We start from the raw sequence: 24,785 nt of genomic DNA on the forward strand, positions 1-24,785 counted from the left end.
CTCTCTCTACTCTCTTGCTGGACATAAAGCATGTAAAAGCTCTAACAATTGGAGATTGGTGCCCATCCTCCAGAAGATCAATAAGGACAACAGTAAAATTTTAGAATAGGTACAACTACCTAGAGGACAAAATGAGAGGGAATAATTCTATTGGATGGCTTGCATGCTGCAACAAACCCAAGTTTTTGCCTTGTTTTTTGTTCTTTTTGGGAATGTGTGTGTCAGGAGACACGTATAAGTGTTTCAGTTTTGGTATAAATATTTATGTAAATATATGTTGTATGCACTCTCCTAGTCTCCTCCTATAAGACGAGTTTTAGAAGATAGATGGTGTTATTGTAAGGAATACCAAATCCGTGGAAGTCTTGGAAATGTAACAAATGTTTATTTTGAATGAGACAAAAAGGAAATAGAAAATTCTTGCAACTTGATGTGCTTTATGTTTATAATATGCATATGAGCCCATAGTTTCTTGGAAATATCAATTTTGTTTTCCTTTCAATATCATCGAGTCTAATTACGACTAATTCTAATTTTATTTCAAGAGTTAGTCTTAAAGGCAAAGGGTCATTGGGCACCTGCTCCAACACACGAAATATAAAAATGTTTTAATGGAGAGATTAAAATCTAGCAATGCAATGGAGAAATAAAAGGCCAAATATTGACAAGTTTTCTAACCACCAGAAATTACAATTCTACCGAATCGAATTTTTATTTCAATGTACATTCCGTCTTTCACACTAGGAAACTACATTTCACATGATTCGCAAATGATTCCACGCCATATAGTGCTTGGGGTATTCACATTTCCTTTGATTATGCACTTGCTGTCATTATTTTATATTTATACAGAGGTCAAGTTAATATTAGTTAAATATTAATATAATATAATATATATAAACCGTATGCTCGGTGGTTAAGTGTGAATGTGAGTTGAGTTCACACTTTTAGACTGTAATGTCAAATGAGATTGCTTTTATTTCTATCAACTGGTCAAATAACTATGATGTTGCCCCAACATACATGAGCAAGAGTTGAAGATGACTCTGATCCCTAACCAGCCAAAGCTTCAAATCGGTAAAATCATTGGAGGTCAGTAATTAATTGCTTTACAATGATATTCATTAGTCATTCATTTCTGTCCATAGATAAGGTTCAGAATAAGGAAATGAAGAATTAAAATAACATAAGATCTGACCAAGTTGAAAATTTGCTCGCTTACTTACAGCACAGATTTTATAATCTCTTTTTGGATAAACAAAGATAAATAATTTGAAGTACAAGAGTACTTCAATTGATTGTGATCTCTGAAGCACGAGTACTCCATTCTTGCCAGAGTACCGGTACGTACTGGTATGTACCCAACAAATTTTGCAAACAAAAAAAAACGGGTATGTTGGTGGATATGTGGAGTACGTTAATGGGTATAGAAAAGGGAAAATTTTTTGCCAAAACCAGTGAAGGATAGGTTTTATTTTGGGCCTAAAATCAACCTGACTTTCTCCCAATTTTTGCAGTTTACCCTCCACTTTCAGCCTCCAAACCGTGCTTCCCAACTTCTGCAAAACTCCTCCCGTCCTCCATCAATCTTCCAACCTCAAGCACCTCTGTCATCCTCAACCTGCAGCAACTATTCAATCTAGCGTCCAGCGTACAGCAGCCAACGCATCCAGTAGCTGCAGCTGCAGCGGCCAACGTTCGGCGTCTAGCACCCAGCAACGGCGGCGACATCCAGGGCAGCGTCCAGCAGCGGCGGCGGCTTCCAGCAGCGGCGGCAGCGTCCAGCGTTCGACATCCAGCGTCCAGTAGCAGTAGCGGTGTCCAGCGTCCAAACCCCTTCCAACCTGCACACACCACTCCATTCAGCCTCCACTCCAACCTACGCAAAACTCCATCCAGCCTTCCAACCTCCCACACATCACTTCCATCCTCAGCTGTGATTCATCTTTGCTCTCTATCTCTACTCTCCATCTCTGCTCTAAGGTAAATTTCAAATATGTGATTAATCTCATGTGAATTGTAGGAGCACTAATCTGGATCTGAATTAAAATAAATTAGTGATACAAGTTTATTAATTTATTTTGTAACAGATGCAATCACAATATTCTAGTAACATAGTCTGATAGTGGTTCTAGGATATCCTTAAACAGTAAATTTTTCACATGATCAGTTGAGGGTGAAAATCCTCTTTGAAATTATGTAACTTTGCTACAAAGTAAAAAGGATAGTAGAGAAAATGCAAGGGTCCTTATTTTAGAATGAAATCTCATTTATGGAAAGAAATGAGACATTAATAGCTATATGTTGAACAATTTAAGTATTGTAATTTATCCTGTAAGATGTTTTATTATTTTTATGGACAAATATATATCTCTTTTGTGTTATATAATATATAATATGTTAAAATTTGTGTGCTTTTATTTTATATATAATTTTTTATATTTTTTTATTCGACGTACCCGTACTTTAGTTTTTTAAAAAACGCCGGTACCTGTATCTATGCAACATAGATTGTGATTTATAGCTTGGGCATTAACACAATGTTTAGAACTGCTTTTGAATATGCTTAAAGATCATCTTAATATAGAAACTATAATTGGTAGCATTAAAACAAACATGCATTTATAATTAATTCATCTAAACACACACTAATTTTATTACTCTTTTACTTTCTCCCTCTCCAGTTTTCTTGTGGCTCCCTTATTTTCATATTCAAGTATTAAGACAAGGGAAGATCCAGAACGTACTTGTTCTTATCCTGTGGCATATTGATACTTCTTTTGGAACTTTACCAAATAAAGTACGATGTATAGTTTTAAATTACATTCTGCAACTGCAAGATTGCAGTTTGTAAGGTCTTCACAACCAAATTGTGCCAGCAATTGCAGACCTACAATATTAGGGTTTGGAAGGTCTTCACAACCACAGAGTGCCCGCAATTGCTTCCCTATATGCGTGCAATTTTCCACAAATTCAACAATTGCAACACAATTGCAACCACAACCAGAACCAAAATTTAAAGCAACGGTCTATGATGTTTTTGTTAGCTTTAGAGGCAAGGACATACGTCAAGGTTTTCTTAGCCATTTGATTGAGGCTTTTCCTAGAAAGCAATTACATGCCTTTGTAGATGATAAGCTTGAAAGAGGAGATGAAATATCATCATCACTTCTTGGAGCAATTGAAAGATCATCCATTTCTCTAATCATATTTTCAAAGGACTATGCTTCTTCGAGGTGGTGTTTGGAAGAACTTGAAAAAATTGTTGAGTGTAAAGAGAAATATGGACAAGTTGTAATACCTGTCTTTTACAATGTAGATCCCACAAATGTGAGACATCAAACAGGGAGTTATGAAAATGCACTTGTTGAACAGGAAAAATATTATAATTCAACCAAGGTGAATATTTGGAGAAGTGCTTTGAACAAATCTGCTAACTTATCAGGAATTAATTCATCAGCTTTTCGGTAAGTTTTTTTTTTTTTTTCAATAAAAGCTCTACATTTTCTTACCTTTTATTTGTTATATAGCTATATACATATTCTCAAAGGGTTAATGTTGCTCGGTATAAATCATGGATTCATGGTTGCTTAAAAACCAAAAGAGACCAACTATTACTACTACAAATTTCAGTCGATCGCACAACTATAGGATTTAGATTGAGCAACTGATGCTTGGTTGTCCCAAATTGTACTTAAGTTTTACAGATAAGGTTAAATTCATTTGCTAGTCCCTGAATAATTGGGAAGTTTTAAATATGTTCTTATACTTTAAAAGTTTGCAATTAGATCCATAGACAAGTAAATCATTTTTAATTAGTTCTAAGGGCTACAATTTCATCAAAATTAGGGGAAATGCTTGATCCTTGTTAAAGTACATGTACCTGTTTGAAAACTACCAAATAGTTTAGGGACCTAGTGATTAATTAAACTAGTGACTAATCCCTTCTAAACTATTTGAGAATTTTCAAATAACTTTCTCTACATAGAGATCGAAAATATTTTATACAGCTTTGATGGTATGCGAGCCCTTAAACCTAACTAAGAATGATTTCTAAGTTCAGGAATCATATTACAAACTTTAAAATATACAGATTTATTTTACGATTTTTAAATAATTCAAGGACTTACATTAATTTAGCCTACAATTAAATATATTTCAATTCTAAACGATACACAGAAATTATGCAATTTTTCAAAGTCATCAAGATATATTCAATAAGGCCTATTTCTTTTGGTATTTGTCCTTATTACCACACATGCACAGAATAAACTTCCAATCAAGTACGATGACAGTAATGCCATTGAATTTTGTACATTTACCCTCTCTCTCTCTCTCTCTCTCTCTCTCTCTCTCTCTCTCTCTCTCTTGTGTAGGAATGATGCCGAGCTACTTCAAGAAATTGTCAAAACCATTGATCTTCAACTGATAAGGATGGGTAAGCACCCAGTGCACTCCAAAGGACTTATAGGAATTGACAAAACTATTGTACATTTAGAATCATTGTTACGTGAAGAATCAAAACATGTTCGTGTGATTGGAATTTGGGGTATGGGTGGTATAGGTAAAACAACCATTGCAGAAGAAATCTTTAACAGAACAAATTTTGAATATGAAGGTTGTTGTTTTTTGGCAAATGTAAGGGAAGAAATAGAAAGACATGGAATAACTTCTGTGAAGACAAAACTTTTTGCTACACTCTTAACAAGTGATGTGAAAATTGACACGGCAAATGCATTGCCCACTTATGTCGAGAGAAGGATTGGTCGTAAGAAGGTTCTTATTGTTCTTGATGATTTGAATGATTCAGATCAACTAGAAAAAATAATTGGAAATTATGATCAATTTGGATCAGGTAGTAGAATCATTGTAACAACTAGAGATAAACAAGTGCTAATTGCTAACAATGTTGATGATGTATATGAGGTTAGGGTATTGAGCAACAATGATGCACTTGATCTTTTCAAATTGAAAGCCTTTAACCAAAATCATCTTGGAGTGGAGTATTATGAACTATCAAAGAGGGTGGTCAATTATGCCAAAGGCATTCCTCTAGTTCTCAAAGTTTTGGGTCATCTTCTTCGCGGAAAAGATAAGGAAGTTTGGGAAAGTCAGCTAGACAAACTTAAAAGAATTCCAAGTAAGAAAGTTCACAGTGTAATGAGATTGAGTTATGATGACTTAGATCGCGAAGAGCAAAAGATTCTTTTAGATATTGCATGTTTCTTCAGTGTAGTCAATTTGAAAGTGGACTTCATAAAAAGTTTACTAAAAGATTGTGAAAGTGATAATTCAGTGACTGCTGGGTTAGAAAGACTCAAAGACAAAGCTCTTATAACTATTTCTGAAGATAGTGTGGTATCTATGCATGATATTATCCGAGAAATGGCATGGGAAATTGTTCGCCATGAATCTAGTGATGGCCTAGGAAATCACAGTCGATTGTGGGATCCTAATGAGATTGGTGATGTTTTAAAAAATGACAAGGTAAAAATTCTTAATTAAATACAATATATTTTCATGAGTATTTGAATTTTCGGGGGGAAATGAGGTTTATAATGTTTTAACTCTCTTCTACTTTGATGATAGGGCAGCGAGGTCAATAGAAGCATAACAACGCGATTGTCAACATTGAAGAACCTGAATTTAAGACCTCATGTTTTTGCTAAGATGTGCAAACTCCTATTTTTGGATTTTCATGATGAAAAATTTTTGGATTTTCATAGAACCGATAATGCACCCTCCAGGGATCTTTTTCCACAAGGGCTTCAATCTTTGCCAAATCAACTAAGATATCTCCGTTGGATATGTTATCCTTTGAAATCCTTGCCTGAGCAATTTTCTGCTGAGAAACTTGCTATCTTAAACTTGTCACATAGCCATGTGGAAAAACTTTGGCATGGAGTGAAAGTAAATATATCATCTTAACACGTGTCTTTCTGTTTTATATTCCTCTTCATTCAAATAATGCACAATCAACAACTTAAGCTCACATGTGATTTTTTCTTTTGTTACAGAATCTGGTGAATTTAAAAGAAGTTAAACTTCATGGTTGTGAGTTCCTCCAAGAGCTTCCAGACTTTTCAAAAGCTATAAATCTAGAATTACTGGATATCAGTGGTTGTTATCAGCTGAGTAGCGTGCATCCATCTGTTTTGTCTCTGGACAAGCTTGAGAAATTGAAAATATTCAACTGCACTTCCCTTACCAAACTTTCTGGTGACACTCATTTAAGCTCCCTCAGTTGTCTCAGTCTTCGCTACTGCAAAAACCTGCAAGAATTCTCAGTGACATCAGAGAATATGAATTTACTAGATTTATCATGGACTCGCGTCAATTCATTGCCCTCGTCTTTTGGACGTCAAAGCAAGCTTGAAATTCTTGTTATAGAAGGCAGTGGCATTAAGAGCTTGCCTTCATCCATTGAGAATCTCACAAGACTGCACTATCTTGATGCACGTAGTTGTTTCAAGCTTCAAATTCTGCCAGAGCTTCCACCATCCCTTGAAACTATAAATGCTTGTAATTGCATATCACTAAAGACTGTATTGTTCCCTTCAACATCTGCTAAACAGTTCAAGGAAAACAGGAAAAGTGTTCTGTTCTGCAATTGCTTGAAATTGGATGAACAGTCTCTCACAGCAATTGGGTTAAACGCGCAAATCAACTTGATGAAATTTGCATACCAACACTTCTCTGTCTTAGATAATGATCACATAAAAAATTATGGCTTTTACAATCATAGTTATCATTACTATCAGGCTGTGTACATGTATCCAGGAAGCAGGATTCCAGAGTGGTTGGTGTACAAGACAATGGAGAAGGATCATGTAATTGTTGATCTTTCTTCTGCTTCACCTTCTCCACTGTTGGGCTTCATTTTCTGCTTCATCATTGACGAGGACTTAGACATAAAGGATCATACATTGAAGCTTAACATCAATATTAGTGATGAGAATGAAGGTAACAAGGGCAGTATTGAAATATACACTTCTCTGCCATTGAGGACGATCACATCGGATCATGTGTGTGCGTTGTATGACCGAAGATGTTCTTGCTACCTAAATAGCATAGCCAAAACTCTGTCCAAATTCAAAATCAAGGCCACAGCATGGGCTACAAGCAGGGGTGCGAAATATGATAGCACATTTAAAGGTATAGGCAGTTATAAGGAATCTAGAACTCCAAACTGGTTGGAATTAAAAGGGTTTGGGGTCAGCCCAATAACCACCTCAGCATGTAACAACTTCATTCAACAAATGGAATTGACTGATTAAATATCTCAATTTATCTTAACAAATGGAGTTGGGTTTTCCCTTCCATCGTTCTATGTATTTCCTTTTGTGCTTAAAGATGTAAAGATTTCGATTTGGAAAAAAAATCTGTTCTTTCATGTAACAATAATTGAGTTGGTAACAACATTCAAATTATCAACAAAAGTTCAAATAATTTATTAAGGTCCTACTATGTGCTTAAACATACAACTATAAGCTACAATTGCTCAAGATATACTATCATGCAAGTATACTCATAACTATCAAGGAAGATCTGTTATGCAGGTCGAAGCACTTATTAGCAAGGAAGATGACCCCAGACTAAGTGATGATATGGGAACTTTCACAAAACTACCAAATTAATATTGTTTGTCAACATTTGAAATGTGTATTCTTAGTTATGGTCTCATGTTGGTATTATCTAGATTTTGCAGGGAAATACCAAAGCAAGGGGCTCGTTCTTTCGACATCAACTTCTTTTACACATGTTGTAAACCCATGGAATTGCTGAAGCATTTGCTCTTTCCTTTGGCTCAGGTATTCTTATTCATAGCATGGGCACACCAGTTGTAAGTAAAACTTGGATTAATATTGATTCATACAATAACTCTTATCATTATTATGTTTCTTCACTTCATAACTTATTAAGGGTATACAATTGGCCAGCAAAACAAGTGCTCCCCTACCTTGGCTTATCCAACCCCATTCAACACAAAGAAAATGAAAAATAATTTTTTGATTACACAAACTAATGGCAAGAAGATGTAGGCGTCGATGAAGAAATTCTTTCTTGAAATAAATATTCAATATAATGCCATATATGCTTTATACAACTTTTCTATGTGGTGAGGTATAGGTATCATGAAAGGTCTACTAAATTGAAAAACTATTTTATCTGTTGTTCTGAACTTTTATGTAGTTGGGCTCACGAAGGTGTGATTAGGTGGTTATAATAAGCTTTTTTTTCTGTTGAAAGGTTGGAAATGCTGTTTTTTCTGAGCAACCTTGTAATAAAACATTAATTACAGGAGATTTTTTTACGAAATATCAGTGGCATGCAAGTGTTTACTAGAATAAACTGACATATTGCAACATAAAGAAAGAGTGATTTCAAATTTAAAATTACGTGTTTACTTTATGTGGATATTTTGACTAGTGTGTAGACGAAATGTGTTTGTGATGGCTACCACTCCGTTTTTAACTTCAGGAATATTTTGAATATATTTATTTCATTTTGATCTTGATAGTTGTGACACCCTATGTTGTTGCTTGTGCTAAATCTGAGATGAGGAAAATGATGAGATTTTGTTTAGGATGGAGACTGACATCAACATACTCAATTGTATGATTTTTTTTTATGAAAACTATGATAATATTGTTAAATTAAACAATTTTGAATATTGCACATGACAAAAATAAAATTATTAAGGTAAAAACAAGAATTAAAATAAAAATAATAATAATAAAAGCGAAAAGAATGAAAAATGACACTATAATCGCAAAATTGATAAATTGAAAAAATAATTGCAACAAGTAATCTTTTGATAAGCTTAAAAAAATTGACATATTAGAGAACTTAGAGTCACACACTCTCACAAATATGTTTAATCTCAAATTATATTTAAAATTAATTAAAAATATGTTTACAAAAACTTAGTTAAGTATAGAATTCATAAATCAACACTAACACAAACTCTAATGAGCTTCTTAACAAGCTCAAATTTAAATAAATTAAATAAAATAACAAATTTTTATGTTAAATAAAAATTTAAAGTAAGTTATAACCAAAATTAAAACAACTAAACTAAATATAATAATTAAATTTAAATAGAACCCATTAGAGTTTAAGTTTTCTAAACATAATAGGATAACTATTTTCTCTAGATTTTTTTTTATCCTCTGTATCTTTAATCTTATAATTAACTCTTGAAGTCTTTCCAAAACCTTCAAATTTTTGTCCTTAACATGCCTTCATTAATTTTAATCAATTTTAATTAGCCAAAGTTATTGGTTACTTGGACTTGGAAAATCCTATGACTTATAGTTAATTAGCCAGATATCAGCATATACACAGCCAGAATATAGTTAATTAGAAATGATAATTCTTCATGGGGCTGGGGTTTTATTGGCTACGTTGACGTATCACATATGGCTGTTTTTCTTTAGACCAGCATTCTACGTTTACCAATTTTTAAAATCTTGCAAAATATAAGAAATAAAAACATATTTAAGCCTAATAATAATAATAATAATAATAATAATAACTCAGAAAAATAAAAAAGTTACTACAAAGTATATAAATAAATAATTTCTCTTCATATCATAATTTTGGGCAGAAACTAGAAGTAATAAAAGCTATTGTGATAACATTTCAAACGTGGGTACGGACCATTATTCGGTCCTTCCATGCAAATGATAATTACCTGTAACGTGCTTTTATTATAAAAATTGACATTTAATTACTTTTGAATATAATTAAAATTATATTTAAGTTAACCTAATAAATTTTAACTTTTATATTAAATTAAAAAACTTATGTTGAATATTACCAACTTGCTATTGAAGTTTAAAAAAAAAAACTTAAATCACATGACTTTAAACTCTTTAATACACACTGAGGGCATGTTTGACTGCTCATTCACATACATCAAACGTGCATTGTTTTCCCTAACACTACACACATAACTTCTGCTGATCAAGCGCACATTTATTTAATGCGTATCTAGACATTCAGTAACTTTGTAAAGCACGAGTGAACAGCGTTTCTTTCTTCGTATCACGTTTGTACGAACGCAAGATGACTTTTGATTGATTGTCGGTTACATAAAAGGTGCTGCAAGCACCTGGACACAGGACTGAAGAGATTAATTAAGCTGATAGAAAACTAAAGCCACTACTAACCAATCGAAATTATAAACCAATAGCTTACTCATTATTGATATTAGATTTAGAATTAGGATTTTAGGCGTTGAAATAACAACTAATTTAAAACAAAGGCAGGTGCAATAGAGCTACAAGCTCGAAGTTCAAGGCAAGGATGGCAAGCCCTAGCCCTAAACAGAATTCCTGCTCGTTAAAGGAAGTTTTCAAAGCTAGGCATTTCAGAAACACCCTAATGCTGTATGGATTTAACAATACCGCAACGCATGTTGATTTCATGTTTCTCTAGTAAAGTGACCTTGTGAAGACGACATAGCAACTAAAACAGAAAATGTACTAATCAAAAAAGGTATAAACGAAGGTATGAAGCGAATATATGCCACAGGGTAGGTTAAGAAAAACATCAGATCGTTCTTGTATTGGGGACCACATCATTCAACTGCCCTGCACAATTACTACCTCCTTCAGATTTAAGGGTCATCAAAAAGTAAAACACATCTACAATAGCTGGATTGCGCATACCACCCGTCCACTGAAAGGTCTGAACAGGCATATCATTTTATAAGTGATTCCCAAAGAAACTGTTGATGATCCAGATCAGGCACAGAAGGCTGCAAAATTGGCCATTGCTAACCTTCACTGTTTTGTGCCACATAATATAAGATTGTTAACATTTACTATTAATCATGCCACCTCAGCAATAATGCAATGCATGCATACAAGTCGAACATTTACTTTCTCTAACCATGACATTAGTGAGTTTCGTGAAGCTACATGACATAAGTAATCTGACCAATATACCACCATAAGCAAAAGCATTATTGCAAGACATGAAACATTTTACAGAGTTTTATATATTATTGTTTTATACCAAACATGCACTTTTCATGTTGTTCTACAGATCACTACTAGAATAAGCCCTCTAAAACTGGACAATTAGAAGCCAAAGTGAGACTGAATTATTCTCAACAGTTAACACATTAATTTATGTTTTCAATTAAAAAAAAAAAAAAAACCTTATGTTTACCAATACCATAATATTATAACACAGGAGTTCCCATAGCAATTGATAGTTAAAACATGGGAGGAGAGAGAGAGAGAGATGATAATGATGATGAAACAAAAGTACCATTGTATTAATTATAAGTTTAAGTATGTTGCAGTGCAGATCTACTACTAAAGAATATAAATTTCATTCACACGTGAAAGATCTAGCTGCGAAAAACGCCTTCAAATAGAAGAGTTGTAACTGAAGTTTAATCAAGAATTTAGGATATGATTACTCACATAAATCAGCACTAAACAAATCGTCACCATTGACACAGCTAGACATTTAGACACATGCAATGTCCAAAATATAGGACACTGAAACATGGTAACATGTTCGTGTGCACATGCATGTGAAATTAAACATAAGCATTGAAAATGAAATAAGATCTAAGTTATGAATTGGGAAAACCATGATTCTTTATTTTAAGAGCCATTATTTTAATGTGTAAAACAGAATGTTGGTTGAGAAATCAAAAGAAGAGGTGAACTCTAAACTTGAGTTATGAAGGAAGCTATTGAAATCTAAGGATTTTCACTTGAGTTGAACTACAGAGTATATGCATTGCAATTTTAACAAAAAAATAAGATGAGATCCATATATTGGAAGTTAAAATTAGAAATAATATTATACCATAAGTCTCCAAGTTCAGGTGCTTGGAATCAATTCTACATAATGATAAAAAAAATAAATGAAAATACTACTCGTAGAATATAAATTGGGTGATTAGCAAAAATCAAAAGTTATTTATGACTATAAAGTACCTATCAAGATGAAAGAAAAATTTTATGTACTGCTATAAATTAGTTATCTTATATGGTAATAAATGCTAACCTTAAAAGAATAATCCAAAAAAAAAGTGAGACTAATAAAAATGATAATGTTAAGATAGATGAGTGATTATTTGAAGAAAGATAGAATAAGAAAAACTTGTATATACCAAAATATTGGAGTAAATAATGAAAAAAATGACCAAAAATTGTTTAAGATAATTTAGTTTTGTGCAAAGAAAGTCATTGGAAGCACTAGTGAAAAGAATGGATACTATGACTTTAAGTTCAATAAAAAAAGGTAAAAGAAAATCCAAAAGAACTTAAAAATGAAATTATTACAAAGAGATCTAATAATAAATAATATTTCTAAAAATTTAGTTTTTGCCCAAATTCAATGACATTGCATAATTCATATAGCTGACCTTACTAAGTGGAATAAGACTTAGTTGATGTTGGTTTTTAATGTGTAATCACTTTGTTTCTTCACAAAAAGGTCCCAATACATGAATTTTAGATATATCATTTACCTTCAATCATTTCATGTATAACCAAGACAAGAATTTTTCATTACCATTTTTACATTGTAAGTTACTTTCTAAAAGTTAATTATTTCTTTAAAAAGCAAATCTTTCTAATTTTTAGAGCAGCCTATCATGTTAAGATTCATACCTTACTTAGGTGTTGGTTAAGTGTCCAAGTAATGTTAAGTTAGCAAAACTTGCAAGTCTATTGGTTTAAGAAAATGTATTTGGCTTTCATTTCCAATTTTAACAACAAAAAGGTGATTATTCATGCCTTATTGTAAGGTATGATACTCGTCTCTCAAATTAAAAGTATAGGATTCTAGTGTGGAGTTTATAAAGCTTTTGGCTCTTCAACTACAACAGTTTTCTTTTGTGGTGTAATTCTTTCAAAGTTCTAACCAATTAACATCAAAGATTTCTACAATGTCTTTCTCTTTCAGCTGCAAACAAGTGGCATAAGCATTGCATTGTTCATCGAAGACTAGTCAAGGAATTAGTACTCAGCCAGTTTACATGAGTGCTAAGGCTGCAATGGGTGGTGAGATTTAGGATCCAATTGCAAGGTAACTTGAGCCTAACATTGAAAGTATCAGATTTCGGTATGAAGTTTATAAGGCTTTAAACTCTTCAACTACAACCACTAGCTTTTATAATGTGATTCTCCCAAGGTTCTTATCACATGTTTAGTCTCCTATTGTTACTGAGGCAAAGTATATGATAAAAGTCAAACTCCTAAAATCTTTATAGAAAGAGGGGGGGAAGATACCAAAAACTAAGGAAGATTTCAATGGCCAAAGCGACAAATAAACTGAGTTGCTAAAAGATAGTTGGACTTGGTCCCTAGAACCAGAGTTCTTTCATTGCTAGCAATTTGCAACTGGAGATTTGATGAGTAAATGCAAATGAATCAGCAAAGAGCATAACATTTATAAAGCATAGACATAAACCCTGTGCACAAGACTCAGTATTAAACACACAGACAACAAATTTCAAAATATAAGGACAACAGGTGTAAACATATATATTAAAACAAAAATGTTAACATCAATCCTTAGGACTAATTTTAAGCAACTAAAAGTGGAAAAATAAAGCATTTGCTACATTAAAAAAAAAAGTATAATAAATATTTTCTTTTTCAGTTAAAACTTGCTAACTTTAGATGCATAAGATCAACCTTAAAACTCATGTTAACAAAACCAATATTGAAAAATAGTCATTAAAAAAATGTGTAAGTTTTTTTAAGTACAAAAGCATATACCAAATATATATGAGATATATTTCCCATGCATTAAAACATTACAAAATCATTAAGTGTTAACTATCATAATTATTTATTTCATAATCCAAAGATTACTGCTTGGAGATGTCAAAGTGCTGTATCGACTAATGAGTGTTATATGAGTGAAGTCCAAGATAGCAATGGTTCTTTTCTTCAAGTGTCAATCTTTCTATATACTAGAGGAAACAAATTATCTGACCCAGAACTCAAATTGTTTAAAAACTTAAAGTCCTAAGTCCACACCAATAAATTTCAGGAAATTGCACTAGAAGTTGAAATATTCCTTAAAGTTAGAGGTCTAGCAGAAAGGTCCATCCATATGACAGTGAAACGTTTTAATTTTGTTAATGCAGTTCTGCTTGTGCAAAATTAGAAATGTAAAAGCTGCTGCCTACTATAGCAAAATAGGTATGAACTGAGACATAAACCACTTGTGCAGCATAATTGGTCTGCTCTATTTTTCTTTGGTAGATGAATTACTTATTTATTCAAGAAGTTTGCTTTAAATTGAAAAATCCTTAAACTAAAAGAATAATATTTAAAAACAAAACTCACCTCAACAAAAAAAAAAACGATCATCAGCCCTGATATAGTTATTCCGAGGCAGCAGATCTTGAAATTTTGTGTTTCAACTTCCTATTATGATTTTCCTGTTCAAAGTTGATAAAAGAAAAATCAAACATGAATTAGCCACTGCATAGAGTTAAATAACTTTCTATAAAGCGCACAAAAAATTCCAAATTACAAATTCTCAACCCTCATCACAGTTAAAGAAAACAAGCAAACTAATTCCCTCCAGATAGTGAGTGACATTCATTCATGGTGATTTTTGTTGAACAAGAAATTGTTCATCAACACCACTGAAGAATTGCAAATGTTCAGGTTGCATGACAATATTGTATAAGTACGTTTCATCAAGATGACACTCGAATGTAAAGTGACTGAACTTCGCATGTTAAATTGGCGAGAACAAAACCTACAAGTTGGTAACAGAATATTCCAAAATAAAACCAATAGTACTTTCAATCAATTACTATTCCCATTCCCCCACATTTTAACAACCACTACATTCTGATACCAACCATCATGTAATCTAATATGCAATTGTTCAACATTAACTCATTATCAATAACAACCACTACCATGCTACTACTAGTACCACTGCTACTACTACTACTACAACAAAGTAATCATAACATCATGTTATATAACGTATAACTGTTCAACATCAACAACAACTAGTTACTGGTCTACTACCACTACTACAACAACATTCTGACCACGATCACCCCGTTACATAATTAACATATAATTGTTCAACATTAACAACTAGAACAACTATAGTATCATCACCTGCTCGAGAACCTTAGCAGAACTCTTCTCCACCAAGCTAGTCAAATTCCCAATCTTAACAAGCATTTTCTGGTACAAATCCTCCAAACCCTCAGTATAATTCCTAGCCTCATAACCCATCATTCTACTCAACCTTCCAACTTCAAAACCCTCGACACACCCATCAAGCTCTCTCTGATCCTTGGACGCCTGCTTCATGCGGCTCAACCTCACATCACCACTATCATCAACCATCGGCGATCCCTGAAGCTCACAATCGAGAGCAGGGAACGGCGAATTAGGGCTGAATGAGCCATAGTGGCCGCGAAACGCGGGCCCAATGTTGACAACGTCGAGCGACTTGGGCTCGAAGGATTGAGCCCCGATTCGGAAGTGGTAAGCGCGGTACTCGTGAGTGTGCACGTGAGAGGGCACGTGAGGGGAATGTTCGAAAGGGGGTGAAGCGAGGAGAAGGAAGAGTGAAGGAGTGAAAAGAGAGGGTTGGGGTGAGTTTTGGATTTGGGAAGAGAATTGGGAGAGAGAGGAGAGAGAAGAAGTGATGGAGAATTCGCGCATGGAGGGCCGGAGAGGGGTGCGAGGCCGAGCGGAGAACCAACCGAGGAGGGAGGAGTCGTGGCCGAGGGAGGAGGGGAGGACAGTGCCGGAGGAGTCGTAGAAGGAGGGGGAGCAGAGGAAGCCGGTGATGGTGGCGAGGAGGAGGGTGGTGGTGGTGGTGGCGGCGTTGCCGGTGGATGTGTCGTCGGAGAGGGTGAGGGGGGTCACGTGGGTGACGTGGCCGAAGAGGAGGCCGTCAACGGCGGAGGACGCGGTGGAGAAGCGTTGGATGAGAGAGGCTAATGTTGGCCCCGAAATGGCGATCTTTTGCAACGGTGGGTCGTCCATGGTGGCGCACACACAGAGAGAGAGAAAGATTTGCTGCAACTTTCTGCTACAAACACAGTCTCACTGTTTTTCTTTACGAGTGTATCTCTCGAGACACAGCAAAGACAATTCAATTCTGATTTATAGTTGCTCTTTGCTTCTTTCGTGTCTCTCACTTTTCTTTCTTTATTACATTAGAGATACCACTGAGACAAAAATACTTCTTATAATAGATAATAGATAATAGATAATTTTTTTATAAATTTAAATAATTTTTAAAATCTAATTTATAAGACAAGTATTTCAAGTATTTTAAAAATAAACTAATTATATAAAATATGTTATCACTCCTAATATTTTTATCTAATTCAAGATATATTTGTCTGTAAAAAAATATTTTATATATTATTATATTTATTTATTTATTTTCTTTCATTCTGTCTGAGTGTGTTACAATTGTTTAATAAATGTTTTTAAACAAATATACATATCATTTGACACCAATTTTTACTCGGTTTAAATTTATACCATCGTTAATGAAATATTTTTTATATTTTTATATCATTAGTTACATCTTTTATGTCGTTCACCCGTTTTTTACGCAAAATGAGTGTCAACAAATAATTTTCGTTAAAGTAATTTCATCTTTGATCAATATAACAAAAGTTTAGTGTAGTTGTTTAGATATTTTTATATTATTTTTTAATCAATTTATTTTCATTAAATAATAACAATATTTAATTAACTGTCATTTAGTTAATTATGATTACCTGTTACATGAATTAGTTAAATTAGTTATTTCTTTCCTCTTTTAGTTTTTATTTTGTAGCATTTCTATAAATATTATATTATGTATCTTCTCAATACTTAAACAATAAATATACATATCTAATTTTAATTTGCAATCAAATAAGATCAGATGAATATATTTCATAATAAGTTTTATTTCAATAATCAATGAAAACATTAAAAGTTTTTTATTAAAAACTACACTAAAAATATTTTTTAAAATTATTCTTAATTTTTTTTTAAATAAATAATGTAGATGATGACTAATGAGAGTTAATATACTCTATGACTCATAAATAACTTAACTTACTATAACATGTTTTAAAAGTTATAATATTTATAATTTAATTCTTAATAAATTTTACAGGTTAAAGATTTTTAAGTATTAAATATATAAAATAGGTTTTATAAAAGTATTTTTTAAAAAATATATAATTTTTTAAAAACATAATTATAATAGTTACGAAAGTAAATTTTTTTTCTTTTTTACACAAAACTCAACTATATAATTTCAATATTAATTACTTTTATTTTTGTCTTTAAGACAGTTTAAACATTTCTTTTATATTTGTAACAACTAACTCAATAGGTTCATCAATTGTAGTTAATATTTAAGTAATAAAGGTTTGAAAGAGACTAAAATAAACAATCAAATGGAATCAAGTAAAACTCGCTTGAAATAGTGTGGTAAGGACATTCTTCAATTTCTCCTTATTTTTATTCACAAATAACATGAAACATGTTTCACAAATTTAAAAACCTAAATAACAATACTCTTTTTGGAGTATCATACTTTGAACTATGATATTTATAAATTAAACCAATTTAATTTGTAAACATCTTATAATTATCTTAATTCTCTTTGAAACAAACAACTTGGCTAGATCTGAATAAGAATAATGACTAAAGAAATGTGATTAAATGTTAAAAAAATGCAAAAAAAAAAATTTTTATAATTTTCACTTAAGTTATGTCATATTTGCTTAAGATAACTTTATACAGTGATGAACATATTGTCAATATTCACTTAAGTCATTATTTTTAACTTAAGTCAAGTCAATTTTTCTTAAATCATAATAACTTCGCTTAAGCAAAAATATAATACACAATCTTTGCTTAAGTCAGATTTTATTTACTTAAACGAATATTAAAATATCTTATGTAGTTTAAGTGAATTAATGACCGGTTAAGCAATATTCATCTAGTGAGTCATTTTTTTTCTTGAAACTTTCATTTAAAAAAGGAAAATATGGCTTAAGCAAAATTTGTAAAAATTATGCAAAAGAGATGTGACCAATGTAGAAGGAAGGTATGGGGAAGATTTAAAATGATATTGAACAATCTATCAATATAAAAGTTAATTTTTATGATGAATTGAAATTGTGAGAATGAATGTCAAAGTTTTAATTATAAAAATTATGAATTTTATACACAAGATTTGCAAAAAATCCTAAAGATCTAAAATAACTTTCAATATTCTATTAATTTAAAATTTATTTTTAACTATAAATTGAAATTGCACCAGTGTATAAATGCAAATTTTTTTAAAATCACTACCTAGATACAAGATACATACAATATTTATTTAGAAAAGATAAAAAATGACTATCAATACAATCATATGAATAAATTAAATAACAAATTTTGAAGGTCAAAAATTATTTTTTAGGTATGAATTTAAAGTTTTGAAATTATTAATTTTATGAAATTCTTTTTACATTGAAAAGTATTTTGTAGGTATTAATTTAAAATTTTATAATTAAGATTATTTTAATATATTTTAATCATGTTTAAATATAAAATAAATTATCAAAATTTAAAATAAACATGTATTATGTCTAACTCACAATTTTACTTGTCATTCTTCATAACTAGGAAGGGCCTTTAACCTTTAATACGTTTCAAATGCAAGATTTAGACATAAAATATAAATTTATTTACTGTTTAAAATTAATTTAGATTCATTTAATTACAAAACATACTTTGTTTTCATATAATAAGTATCATACGTCTTAAATTATATTTTTCATGATCGTTACATTAATTACCATAACTAACTCTCTTTATAATAAAACATTATTTTCTATCATTTTCTCATGATATCTTGTTTTTTAAAGATATGTTTAGAAGTAGTAGATTTTTAAAAACAAAATAAAATAGAGGATAAATATTTTTTTTAAAATTAATAGAATTTATAATATTTGTAGAAACAATAAAATTTTAAATATTGAATTTGTGTTGTCTATTTTTTTTTTTAAATCGATTAAATTTGATAATATTTGTTAGAAATAAAAATTGTATCCTCTTTTCTCTATCTCTCCAAAATCTTAGTCCAATTTCTTTAAAATAAAGTATTAATCCAAAACATACCCTTAATTGCTAGCTAAGAGATTGGTTTTTAACTTTTTATGTGTGTTTTAATTTTCTATCACTACTTTTCAAATGATTAATCCTAATATTACACTTAGCTTTCTACTACATAATAGATTTGACTCAACAATGGATTGTGTTATTAACTTCAGTAAAAAATGCTATCAACATATTACTTTTAACATATTTTTAGTTATTGTCTGAAACTTATTAAAAATTATCAAAATATAGAAAAGAACATTAAATTAGAAGTGAGAAAAAAATGAAACTCACATTATTTTGATAATTTTTAATAAATTTTAATAAATAACTAAGAATGCATTACTAATAAATTTTCTTGCTGTAAATCTGGAATTTCTTTAAATATATTTTTCAAATATTAATTATTCTTTATTCACACTTGATTTTAGTTAAGAATATTCCAATTTGTCAATAGAAAAAACTGCTAAGATATGAAGCCAAATATTCTCTGTTAAAGAGACCAAATTATACCATATCGCAACATATTCATGTATCTCAAACAACCGATTAAAGTGGAGAATAGCTCACTTTTTGAGTGTAAAGTGGGTGAAAGGAAGAGAAAGATAAGAAAAAAGAGAAGACAGAAAAAATGAAAAATATTATTGATAAATGCAATGAAAAAGAAGAAGAAAAAGAAGATGAGAGTAAAATCAAGAAAAAGAGGTACAGAAATATAAGAAAATTCAACTTCAAGAAATTAGACAGGACATCTTGATGAAGCTACATATAAAGAATCAAAAATTTAAATTTACAGCAGTCGTACAGCTGTAAATTTAACTTTTTTATATCATGTTAATGCATTGTAAGCTTAAGGGGAAAAACACAAATACAGTATAATCTTTTCCTCTTTTACTCCACTTGAAGAAGAAGCCATGCATGGAAAATACCGTTGAATCAAGTGAAAACAGAAGCATAATCATAATTTCATCAGGTTTACTATCAAACTAAACAAATATTGAAAACATACATTATTTCCCCTAGTTAAAAAGAATACTTAGTGTAAACAAATCCTCACTCGTCTATATACATAAACTTAATAAACAAATAAATAAAGAATAATATATATATCCTTTCTCAAGTAATTAAAATATCCTTCCTTAACACACTATAAAAAAAAAACCCTTTATTCAGTTGTTTGGACCTTAGTTCCATCATCATCCCCTGCAGCTAAGTCTGGTTTAATCTCCTCCAACTGCTGGAGAACTTGCTGAACTTCTGGCCTAGCAGCTGGAGATGGATCCACACAATGCAAAGCTAACTTCAATGTATTAAGCAACTCATCCCCTATGGTTGGTGCATCTCTCATGAGTTCCAAATCAAACACTTCATTGGTCCACTCTTCCTTCACTATGGATGCCACCCACTGAGGCAAGTCCATCCCATTGGTTGGCTCACCAGGTGGTTTACCAGTTAGCAGCTCCAACATGATGACACCAAGACTATAAACATCAGTCTTTGTGTTAGGCTTCTTAGCCTTTGAAAGCTCTGGTGCATTGTAGCCAAGGCTTCCTGCAGTTGCAATGATGTTGGTGTTGGCAGAAGTTGTCATTAGCCTTGAAAGACCAAAATCTGTTATATGGGCATTTGTTTGCTCATCCAATAGTATATTGCTAGATGTAAGATTTCCATGTACAATGTTCTCTTGGTTATGGAGGTAGCACAGACCATGGGTGACTCCAATTGCAATTTTCATCCTTGTTGGCCATTCAATTACAATTTCAGGCCCACGAGCTGCATATATTCAATATATCATATATCTGTATCATAAGCAACTACACAACACACACTGAGAGGTAAAATCTTTCAATGAAGGAGTGATGCATATATTAGAAATATTACATAATATCAGTATCAAAAGAACTGACACAATCACACAACACATACTACAACAACAAAGCTTTATCCTTCAATGGATCATTATATCGCGCCACAAGACTAGGTCAGAAACCAAATTAATTGACACAACACATTTTGAGAAACAATCTTTACTCGAGAGATATTCTAATTACTGTTAGTTCTTCCTCTGGAAGAATGATGCATATATTAAAAATATCACGTAATATCAGTATCACAAGAATTGAAACAACACATTAAGAGATTAAAAAAAATATTTTCTCAAAAAGATATTCTAATTACTGTTTAGTACTTACAACGAAGTAATGATGCATGTGTTAGAAATATCACATAATATCAATATCAGAAGAATTGACACAACACATTAGGAGATAAAATCTTAACTCATATTACTGCTAAGTACTTACCATGAAGGAATGATGCTAGGCTTCCTTTGGTCATGTAATCAAAGACAAGAAGCTTCTCTCCTTTTGGTCCTAAATAGTAGGCTCTAAGGGCTAAGAGATTTGGGTGTCTGATTTTGCCAAGTGCAGCAACCTCAGTTTCAAACTCCTTCTGCCCTTTAGTAGTCTTCTCCCTCAGCCTTTTCACAGCAACCTGGTTCCCATCCTCCAGTGTTGCCTTGTATGCAGTTCCATATGCACTTTTTCCCATTATCTCCGCAGTTGCGCACAAAAGATCATCAGCAGTAAACACAAAGGGCCCATCAAAGTGAACTAGCTTTCCACCAGCTTCACCTCCTGATTCAGCAACTTCACCACCAGCTGAGGCACCTTTCTCAACACTCCTAGCAGATGCTGCAGCCTTAGCAGTCTTGCCACTCTTTCGGCTTGAAGCAGCTCTTTTCCTGATCAAACAACATAGCAAAAAGCAGCATAGTAGTAACAAAATTAGCAAGAGAACACCTGCTACTATGAGGATTATGTCCTTGGTGCTTAATTTATGGTGACTTGGCTTGGAAGGAGGCTGTGGTGATTGAGCTGGAAGATTATGTGGTGGGGGTGAAGGGCATGGCTTTGAACTGATGTACCCACATAGCTCAAAATTCCCTGCAAAAGAGCTAGCACTGAATTTTTTGGAAAGTATAGATGGGACAAGACCAGATAGATTGTTGTAAGAGACATTGAATGAACTGAGATTAGCAAGTTTGGTGAGGGAATCTGGAATTTCTCCATCTAATTTATTTTCAGAGAAATCAATTTGGCTAATGCTTGAGATGTTCCCAATTGTAGATGGGATTTGGCCATCAAGCTTATTGTTCTTCAGGTTAATCACAGAAAGGTTGTGTAACCTGTCCAAAGAATCTGGAATATGGTTTTCAAGTTGATTGCTCTCCAGATTCAATGAAATAAGAGAAGAGAGGTTAGAGAAGCTAGCAGGAAAGCTACCATTGATGGCATTGTTTGATAGATCAAGAACTTGAAGCCTGGAAAGTGCACCTAGTTCGCTTGGAATATGCCCAACAATCTGGTTATGACTCAAAGAAACGTTTTCAAGTAAAGCTAGCTTGCTTAGAGAAACTGGAATTTTTCCAGAAATGAGATTGTGATCAAGGGTCAAAACTTGAAGTTGAGCAGAATTTTTCTTTCCCATTCCACCCCAAGAATCTGGAATAGAACCAGAGAGATTGTTGTGTTGAAGGGCAAGAATGGTTAGAGAAGAAGACATGGTGAAACTGCTAGGAATGGATCCAGAAAGTGAGTTGAAGCTCAAATTGATCCTAAATATCCTAGTGGAGTTAGCTAAACTAGGAGGGATTTTACCAGTGAGGAAATTATTGCTAACATCAAAGGACTGAAGCATTGGACAATTGCCAAGGGAAGGAGGAATAGAACCTGAAAGCCTGTTATTGAAGAGATAAACTCCTCTGAGGTTAGGAAGAAAGCCAAGTGACCAAGGGACAGGACCAGCAATAGCATTGTCATGGAGACTAAGCTTCCTAAGAGCTTGAAGTTGGCCAATTTTCTCAGAAATGCGGCCACCTAACCCTCTCCAAGGAAGCTGAATTGCTATAACCTCTCCATTCACACACTTGATTCCTGCCCACCCACCTGAACAAGCACCTAAACCACTATCATTCCAACTCCTCAGAACCCCTTTGAAGTCAATCAGCTCATGCTTAATAGCCCTCAGAGATTGGTAATCAGCTTGAGTAACAACCACTCCATCCCACAAGTGGCCTGAAACAGGTTGAATGGTGGAAGCCAAAGCTTGCAAAAGAAAGAGTAAAAAGGCTAAGCAAATGAAACCACCTTTGTGATTACTCCTCCATTCCTTCCTTTCATCACCATTTGAAGAGAACAAAAGCTGAAGTGGATTTGTGTTGAAATCTTTGACATGACATCCATTATTTCCCATGAATCTCTTAAGTTGTAGGAAGTGGAAACTTTGGAAAAACAACGGCTAAGCAAAAAGAAACAAACAGGTTCCACTTGTACACTACCCTCTCTATGTTTATTATGTGTGTGTTTCTACAGTCTCTCACTTCTCAAGCTTAGCTCAGATAGTAGTACAATGAAGAACAATGAGGAGGATCTAAATAACACAAGAAAGTGTAGAATGAAAAGTAAAGGACTATGATTCTGAAAAGGGCATGTGAGTGAAGAAAGCTGGTGGGGTTGAAGGTATTGTGAAGAGAGAGAGATAAATGAAATGGGTAAGGAGAATGGGTCAAAGTTCACAATTTTCTTAATCCTAACGGCTAGTTTTACTTCATAGTCTAACATTATCATAACTGCTACATAACGGGTTGGGTTGGGACATTAGAAGACCGTGCATGAGAGCACCAAGCAGAGATGAGGTTTGGTCTTCCAACGGCTACATTGCATTGGATTTGGTTTTGGATGCATATATGTTTTTGAGGGACCCATTTCCACGTTTTGCTTCCTCAATGTGACTTGGTCATCATCAACATTATTATAGTATAAGAAAACATGAGTGTGCCACGAGGGACAAAAAATTTGGGTCGCCTAAACTACCCTTTGATTATAAAACTTGTGATGCATTTCGTTTGGGCAAAAGTGGCAATTCATTAGCCTTTCGCTTTTTTCTTTTGCTTTTTCATTATCTTTCTGGTGATGAGTTGAGGCATCATGCATTTGTACTGCGCGTAGGGACATTAATGTGACACGGATTGCCTACCTGTCCTTAACTTCTTTTTTTTCGGATTTTGATAATGGTAACTAATAGTATAATTTTATTAAAAAAATTCTTAAATTATAATTACAAAAAAGTGATGAATATTTTTTAATAAAATTTTATTGTTATTAATTATTTAAACTCAATCTTTAAAATTAAGGTTAACAAATTCTTTTTATTAATGTAAGCCTTTGACTTTAACTTTAAGTCATTAAAATTTTCAAAATATTTATATATTTTAATATAAAAATGACAAATTTTTTTCTTAAACTAGAAGTATCATTTACAAAAGATACCGTTGTCTTGGTTAAAATAATTTATAACGTAATAAAGTAATTCTTTTAAAACAAAATTAGAACATAAGATTTTATTATTCTTCAAATGACAGATTTAATTTTAAAAAAAATGAAATTCAAATCTAATATATAAAAAATAAATCTATTTTGAAAAGACTAATTCTATCATTCTGTAAATGTTGTCAACCCAATTAAAATTACTTACCATGAAAGATGCTTGAAGAAGTCTAGACAGAAAACATATAATATATTATATACTCCCTTCAATTTTTTATAAAAAATAAAAACTAAATTACTATAAAATAATTAATATATTTTAAATTTT

The 24,785-nt window shown here is 32.4% G+C and overlaps 3 protein-coding genes across 9 annotated transcripts; 1 reads left to right on the plus strand and 2 right to left on the minus strand.

The window, feature by feature from the left end:
* Nucleotides 1–922: 922 nt before the first annotated feature.
* Nucleotides 923–7,455, plus strand: LOC113850280 (putative disease resistance protein At4g11170). Of its 4 annotated transcripts, none has more exons than XM_027480750.1 (6): nt 923–1,092; nt 1,518–1,983; nt 2,685–3,467; nt 4,377–5,487; nt 5,590–5,910; nt 6,018–7,455. In XM_027480750.1, exons 3-6 carry the CDS (start codon nt 2,806–2,808, stop codon nt 7,275–7,277), a joined length of 3,354 nt encoding a protein of 1,117 aa, XP_027336551.1. In that variant the 5' UTR covers nt 923–1,092; nt 1,518–1,983; nt 2,685–2,805; the 3' UTR covers nt 7,278–7,455. The 4 variants fall into 4 exon arrangements, with proteins under 4 accessions (XP_027336551.1, XP_027336553.1, XP_027336554.1 ...); XM_027480752.1 differs by lacking the exon at nt 923–1,092 and adding an exon at nt 1,255–1,353; XM_027480753.1 differs by lacking the exon at nt 923–1,092 and adding an exon at nt 1,297–1,343.
* Nucleotides 7,456–9,836: 2,381 nt separating this feature from the next.
* On the minus strand, nt 9,837–16,152 carry LOC113850145. 3 transcript variants are annotated; one of them, XR_003502170.1, is made up of 4 exons: nt 15,132–16,106; nt 14,334–14,428; nt 10,677–10,765; nt 10,199–10,598 (listed from the first exon to the last, which is right to left on the minus strand). XR_003502170.1 is itself a non-coding variant. In XM_027480533.1 (3 exons), the coding sequence occupies exons 1-2, from the start codon at nt 16,011–16,013 to the stop codon at nt 14,372–14,374; spliced, it is 939 nt and encodes a 312-aa protein (XP_027336334.1). In that variant the 5' UTR covers nt 16,014–16,152; the 3' UTR covers nt 10,190–10,793; nt 14,334–14,371. The 3 variants fall into 3 exon arrangements, 1 of the variants encoding a protein (XP_027336334.1); XM_027480533.1 differs by having other exon boundaries at nt 10,190–10,793; nt 15,132–16,152; XR_003502171.1 differs by lacking the exons at nt 10,199–10,598; nt 10,677–10,765 and adding an exon at nt 9,837–10,129 and having other exon boundaries at nt 14,334–16,129.
* Nucleotides 16,153–20,152: 4,000 nt separating this feature from the next.
* Nucleotides 20,153–23,828, minus strand: LOC113850064 (probably inactive leucine-rich repeat receptor-like protein kinase IMK2). 2 transcript variants are annotated; one of them, XM_027480398.1, is made up of 3 exons: nt 22,418–23,828; nt 21,434–22,273; nt 20,153–20,903 (listed from the first exon to the last, which is right to left on the minus strand). In XM_027480398.1, exons 1-3 carry the CDS (start codon nt 23,382–23,384, stop codon nt 20,296–20,298), a joined length of 2,415 nt encoding a protein of 804 aa, XP_027336199.1. In that variant the 5' UTR covers nt 23,385–23,828; the 3' UTR covers nt 20,153–20,295. The 2 variants fall into 2 exon arrangements, with proteins under 2 accessions (XP_027336199.1, XP_027336198.1); XM_027480397.1 differs by having other exon boundaries at nt 21,434–23,828.
* Nucleotides 23,829–24,785: the final 957 nt, after the last annotated feature.

Source organism: Abrus precatorius, unplaced genomic scaffold, assembly GCF_003935025.1.
Source record: "Abrus precatorius isolate BTA unplaced genomic scaffold, Abrus_2018 Scaffold9, whole genome shotgun sequence".
In the NCBI taxonomy this organism is placed as follows: Eukaryota; Viridiplantae; Streptophyta; class Magnoliopsida; order Fabales; family Fabaceae; genus Abrus; species Abrus precatorius.

Bases quoted from the DNA above. Each gene is read 5' to 3' on its own strand.
- LOC113850280 (XM_027480750.1), top strand. From the start codon at position 2,806: ATGTATAGTTTTAAATTACATTCTGCAACTGCAAGATTGCAGTTTGTA. The intron at 3,468-4,376 runs GTAAGTTTTTTT...TCTCTTGTGTAG, and splicing joins ATTAATTCATCAGCTTTTCG to GAATGATGCCGAGCTACTTC. The intron at 5,488-5,589 runs GTAAAAATTCTT...CTTTGATGATAG, and splicing joins ATGTTTTAAAAAATGACAAG to GGCAGCGAGGTCAATAGAAG.
- LOC113850145 (XM_027480533.1), bottom strand. From the start codon at position 16,013: ATGGACGACCCACCGTTGCAAAAGATCGCCATTTCGGGGCCAACATTA. The intron at 14,429-15,131 runs GTGATGATACTA...AACTTTGAACAG, and splicing joins CTGCTAAGGTTCTCGAGCAG to GAAAATCATAATAGGAAGTT.
- LOC113850064 (XM_027480397.1), bottom strand. From the start codon at position 23,384: ATGGGAAATAATGGATGTCATGTCAAAGATTTCAACACAAATCCACTT. The intron at 20,904-21,433 runs GTAAGTACTTAG...GAATATATGCAG, and splicing joins CCTAGCATCATTCCTTCATG to CTCGTGGGCCTGAAATTGTA.